Below are 6,637 nucleotides of genomic sequence, written 5' to 3'. Positions count from 1 at the left end.
ATATATTCTATAATGCATGGTTAGTTGTAGTGGTGATTACATGAAATAACCAATGTAAAACTCCTTCATAGAGTGCTCAAATTGTTAGTTCCCCATTGTATCTGGAGGTGTTAGTGAAATAATTCCAAGTATGTGACCAGACACTGTGGTAAGTTTGTGTTATGTGTGGCTTTTTTTACATTTAGAAAATTTAGTGTTAGCATACACATTCATGTATGTAAATAAAAATTCATCAAGCTGTATCCTTAATAGCTATGTATTTGGCTATATGTAAATTAGTTATAGCTCAGCAAAAAAAAAAATTAGTATGCGAGCTGGACCTTCAGTTGCTGTATGTGGTTAGCTGATATTTCCATGTATTTTACTCAGCATGTGGGGCTACATCTTTATGTTCCCCAAGATCATATGGTGGTTATTGAGCTTTCGCAGAAAGAGAAATATTGTGTAACACCTTCCAAATATTTATCTCAAATTTACTATCTTAGTAAGCAAGCAAAATTTCAGAAGTATTCCTTTTTATTTTTAGAAAAGGTATACACAATCCTAAAATATTGTTCCTACTGTTATTAATTCCTAGTATATAGATCTCATCCTGCCTTGGGTATGCCCCTCACAGGTAGAAAGCAGTGAAATATGAAAACAGCCTGATACTTTTGAGGCAAGCATGTATCTAAAACATACCTTCGAATGGACTCCTGCTCTCATTAGCCTGCTATGCATAACCCTGATGTTTTTGTGTGTGTGATAAAGTTTACAAGGTCTTTGATAAACTCTTGAGCAGGCTCCCTTTCTTCTATGTCTGTGATTCTGGAAAGCTGGAACCAAGCTCAATGTCAGGAAAAGTAGGTGTGGACTTTTAGGGCTGTGTTGCTCAGCAGCTAGAATGTGGTTGGCAGTCTCCTCCCCTTCCTGCACTTCTGCTCTTCACAGTGTGCACCCTGGAATGACAGGCATTCCTGTGTGAAGAGAGCCAGCGTGAAGACATATTTATAAGAACCACAAGTGCCCAGGACGGGATACAGGGAAACAAACTCCAGCAGACTGACCTCATGCCGTTTCCTGATGTTTGGCAGTGACACTGAGAGAGGAGTGCACGTCTCCTCCTCATGTGGATTTATCTTTTAAGAAAAGTTTGCTTTGGTCCGGGACAGTCTGTTGTCGTGAGACACATCAGACAATATAATCATGGGGCAAGCTGATGTATCCAGACCGGTAAATCCAGATGCAGTTGGTGAGTAATAAAAGGCAAAGAAACAAATCTTGACAGAGACAAGGCAGGTGAAGTTGAATATTTTATAGGGATTTGAATGTGAGGATTTTGATGGTTATAACTTTGGGATGTTTATCACTTTGTGAAAAATGAATGAACACATAATCAGTTATTTTTCATTTGCTTGTATTAATTTACCATACATAGTTTTGTTTTACTTGTTCCCTTTGGGGCTCTTTTTAATATATTTCTAGGAAAACATCTGTTAATTTCTTTCCTTTGCATAAGTAAGTGCTACAGAAACTGATATTTAGAATTCAGTGGTGTTTTACCAGTATTTTGCAAGACTTGAGCAATTGATATATGTATATGTGGTGTAGAACTGGAACTGTTGACTTCTATAAACAGGACCATTTTAAATAATTGACTTAATTTTTTAGAATCAGTTTTACATTTTCCAAATAAATCTCAGGCTCTTTCCATTGTGCTGGAAATGCAACATAGTTTTCATAATGCAACACTTTGGTATAAACATTTCTGAAGTCAGTGCTTTACATTTGAAGTGTTATTATCTGAGATAGCTAGAGACCAAGCTGATAATTGTTAAGTGTAGCTCAGAGTTTCAAAGCTTTTAAGTGAAATGGAAGTCCCTTGTCACTGAAGACTCATTTTCCCAATGTGGGGTTTTATATAAGATGAAGATGAGAAAAATAGCTTTAGGTAGATGGTCATTAAAAGGTTGTTAAATATAAGCAAAGTGGAGGAAAATCTGTGAATCATTTCTTGACATTATACTATTCCAAAGATTTATACCTTCTCTTTTTGACTTAGGAAGCAGCAGAAAACATGTTCAGTCCTAGGCTGCTTTTTTATTTTTTTCAGAAATGAAAAATGTCCATGACTTTAAAGAAAAGTATAAAAGCGATGGAATACAGGTATCTCTCCCAGATGTCTCATGATTTAATGATTTAGTTTCTAAAGGTATGTTTTCTCCTGAGACCTTGCCAGATGAAATTCCTCCTAAGTATTTTAATGTTTTACTGAATCTGAGGCACATGGGTTGCAAAGTGAGTCATTCAGCAACAGATTTTTAACAGTGAAGTCAGGACTTGACTCATTTTACCTTATTCACTAGGGCTGGGTCCATATCAATTCACTAACTCACTTTTTTTTTTTTTAATGAAACGTTTCATAAATAGAAAAAGGTGTAGAGAAAAATATAAAGGACCCTCTCAGGTCACTACCCAGCTTTAGAAATGAAATTTAAAACAGAGATTTATCCCACCCCACCTCCACCACTGTCTGTATGCCCACATTCCCTTATGATGACATTTTGCTGCTTTGCTCTCAGAGGTAACCACTCTCCGGAATTTGGTGAATTCACTTTTGGGTCACTAAATTCTCCTGTGGTTTCTACTCCAAAGATTAGTTCTTTATTAACAAGTATAATAAGGACCTAAATAATGCTAGGTCCTTGAGGTGAAAATTTCTTTGAAAAGCAAGAAATGGGTAAGCAGGTATAACTTACTGGTGGGTGGTGATATTTAGGAAGAATGCCCACCAAACATCTATATACTATACAAAACATTTCACCTGAGTAGATAAAGTGCTATATTTTTTGCTTCTAAAGAAAAGTGAGAATCAAATACATCAATTTTTCTTACCAATATCCCCATTAAGAGACCTACAAAGAAGATGTAGAAATCACTCAGGTACCTAACCAAATTTTATGTTCTCTCTAGATTTAGTTTCGGGGTTTATTCCTATTACCTAGATAATTTGTAGGTGACTATAAGCTATTTTAATGGACAGACTCTATCATTTGTAATTCAGACTGTATTCTATTTGAGAAAATCAAGACCGAGTCATAAGGGCTGAACATTGACAACTTTGAGGACGTATAACATTACTTCAGGCTTTTACCAAACATAACAAGTTTAATGAAATTCAAAAAGCATTTCAATGAATAGGTGTCTGAGAACTCTTACCATATTCTTTGGAAGGATAAATGTACAAAATAAATTAAAACATAAATAATTTGTTTATGGTTCTAGGCCTGCAATACAGTAGTTAGTTTTGAGCTTTAAAATTGATGGTACTAGTTTTTTGAGCAAGCCAAGTGATGTAAAATAAGTTACTGAATGTATTGAATTGATTTCTTATTATTTTCAAGGCACTGTGAATGTTAGGGTGGATCCTGTATAGGTATAACTCATGTCTGTGCCCTTAAGTTCACTTTCTCATTTAGAATCTAAATAATAATTAAAAGAAAAAATTAAAAATATTTATAAATTTGTTTAAGATAAGACATATTTCTTTTTCTAAATTAATTGACTCCCTTGACTTATAATGGATGTCCAGAGCTGTTAACCAAGAAGAGTCTGCTTTCAAACAAATAATCTTTGCATGAGACTCATCCAAATTTATGAGATGTTTTGTCAGTATCCAACTAGTTTTTACCACAGGATTTAACAACTGGTGAAATAATCGAGTTACCAAATGCTGAGTAGAAATTTATGCTGTGGTGTCCATTCAAGAAAATAAATAGTTATCCTCAGTAGTTCATGTAAAAAAATGTATCCTTATGTGAAATATGTCTATAGGAGGAGAAAGTCTGTAAATTTACTCAGATAAAACTTTCAAATAATATTTTGTAGTTCTTGATCAATCGACATCAAAGCTGTTTCTGTATTCACTAGAATTCTTTACTTTGTATCATATTAAAACAACCAGCCATTAACACATGTCCTTAAATTAGGCATAAGACCAAAGAATTTTAATAGGCTCTGCCCAACCATTTAGTTGGGAACTTTCCTTTTCTTTGCCTTTCCATTTCCCATCTCTAGCTCTTTTCTTTGCCTTTTTTTTTTTCCTTTTCTCTTCCTTTTTGGCCCTTCATATACTTTTCATTCATTAATTAGACACGTTTTTACCACTTTTCTTTTACAGAGGAATGTAATTTTTTAAAAGATACTGTATTATAATATTTCCTCTTACCTACATTCCTTTTCCATCATCATTTGATTTATTTTGCTCTGAAACCTCATGCACATGAGAATGGGAGTAGTTCTGGGAAAGGTGATTTAGAAATATATTGTCATTCAGAGGCTAAATCAGTAGGGAGATCGATGGATGAATAAATTTTAATGTAGCTATATAACAGTATTAACATAAGAATAAATAATAGATGGGTTAATGAAAAGTAAACAACTTCCTAGAACTTTAAAGAAAAACACTTAGCATTATTTGGTCATCAGAATTGTCAGAGACATTTCACCTACCCTTGTAGGTCTAATAATTAATGCTGTCTTCTGAGAAAGAAGGAACAGGCATGCTTTCTCCATGTAACCCAGGAGGCAGTGATAGTATAGGAGTCTATCGTGGAATCCTTACAGGATTTTCTGTTATGGAATGTGGAATACTAACCAAAAATTGCTGCCCCCTCTTTCTGCTCCATTGGATTTTCTGAATGGCCTATTGTCACAATGTATCCCTCTTTCTACTTGCAAGTAAACATTGGAAGGAAAGTTTAAGCATTCGTTTTTGATTTTTTTCCATGAGAGAATATATTATATTTTGGCACCTCACTTTAAAAACTTACTGTCAACTTAGAATTTTTATCAAAAATTTTTTATCAAGTTGCCAAGGGTAACACAGCATCACTTCTTGATTCAGCCATGGCCAGAAAACTATATTTTCCCAGAGTTGGAATATCAGACCTAATTGTACCTGCAAGTACAGAGAGACCTTCTCCCTGACTATCTTCTTGAGTGCTTTGCCCAATTTTTTCTATTTCCCAAAGGTCATAACTATGCAGTATTTCCAAGGGAAGTTACGGGCCGGCACTAGACAAAGCCTGCTTTGTTCATTAGTGGCAGCTTTTGCCTTCTGTAATTTTGTTGCAGTTTTCTAACATAGTTCTTTAAATCCAGTAATAATCCTCTTAGAAGACAAAAATGAGTAAGTACTAGAGCAGCGGTTCTCAACCTGTTGGTCGCGACCCCTTTGGGGGTCGAACTACCGTTTCACAGGGGTCACCAGGTACTCGTATGTGGGCGTATCTGCATGTGGGCCTGGAGATGGATAGAGGAGCGGTGTCTCGTTTCCTAAGACCATCGAAAATATGTGTTTTCCGATGGTCTTAGGCGACCCCTGTGAAAGGTTGAGAACTGCTGTACTAGAGTGTAAGTACCATAAATTAATGTCCTCCAATTTACAAAGTTCTGATGCTGTTAACATGCTTGTATAAAATCAAGATCTGCTTCAAGCCTGATGGGCATAAAAGATCATTAAACAGACAACCACTGGATTATAAATATACCCAAACAATATATGTAAGTCATTGTGCTGTTGTATACCTTAAAAATTTTTTAAATAGATAATTGGCCCCTCTTGATAAATGAAGTATGTATCTTGTTGCATAAAACTATAGATTTTAAAATTTTGGACAAATAACTGATTATTACAAAAGTTTTGCTGAAATTGAAGAGCTTTATACACTTTAAATCTAAACAGTTTTTAAAGCCCGATAAAGTATAAGAAATAGAGGTTGAACTAAGACAGACCCAGTAATTTCATTGCTTATTACCAGGCCTTGTGAAGGGAGAGCGTAGTGAAGGCCATGTTGAAAACTAAGGTTTTTGTTGACTCCCATTGCCTGTGCCCTACCTTGCCTTCCAACACGGCTGATTAAAAATTGGCTGTAAATCAGATTCTAAAATGAACAGTAAATTTAACCGTTGCTCATTGTTGAATCCTGTTTTATCTCTTATCTCTCCAAGGTAATGTAGGTATAAAATGTATCGATAGCAAATGGTTAATGAATATTTTATCTGAAGATGAAAAATGCTAAGTACTTTTTAATAATACTATACATTTATTTTTTAAAAATCATCCCAGAATTCATCTGGAACGCTAAACTTGAACTAGAAAATTTGAATTAAATGGTGGCCAGAAAACCCCAGGGGTTGAAGAAAGAAACTACAGGAACGCTGCTTAGCACATGGTATAAGAAACAAGCCTATGAAATGGGAGGTGCTACAAGTTGAATGAGGGAGTAAGTAGTGTAAATAGCAGGGCATAATTTCAGGGCACTACTCAAACCAGGAACTCCAAACTCTAGCTTGGTTAGTTATCTTCCTCTCCCAACCTCCGCCCACTTCAAAAAACATGAAGACCTCCAACTCTGTGACACGCTTTCCTAGTGGCCTGCAGCTGCATGAGTCAAAGAAAAAGGTGTTTTCTTTGGAACACACAAGCACAAACTAATGCCAGCATCCTACACCCTGTTTCCTAGCAAACAAAGGGAAACAAAGAGGGAAACTACCTTGTTTGGCTCTCACGGAAAGCAGAATGGGGCCATAAGCCCATTTTAAATTTCACCACTAGCTTAAACAGAAACATTGGGATAGCCAAATATGATTCCAC

General features: G+C 35.5%; 1 protein-coding gene across 1 annotated transcript in view; it reads left to right on the top strand.

Annotated features, from left to right (window-relative positions):
* Positions 1-568: 568 nt before the first annotated feature.
* Positions 569-6,637, top strand: part of LOC109390782 (phosphatase and actin regulator 4-like) — a 16,304-nt gene continuing 10,235 nt past the window's right edge. The window contains exon 1 of the mRNA XM_019657711.1: positions 569-1,231. Coding sequence (XP_019513256.1) covers positions 1,186-1,231 — 46 coding nt within the window. The 5' untranslated portion in view covers positions 569-1,185. The remainder of the gene's footprint in view (positions 1,232-6,637) is intronic.

The sequence above is a fragment of the Hipposideros armiger genome, unplaced genomic scaffold, assembly GCF_001890085.2.
Source record: "Hipposideros armiger isolate ML-2016 unplaced genomic scaffold, ASM189008v1 scaffold_10, whole genome shotgun sequence".
NCBI lineage: Eukaryota > Metazoa > Chordata > Mammalia > Chiroptera > Hipposideridae > Hipposideros > Hipposideros armiger.
The sequence above is the reverse complement of the archived record's forward strand: the minus strand, read 5'-3'. Positions and strand labels throughout refer to the sequence as shown.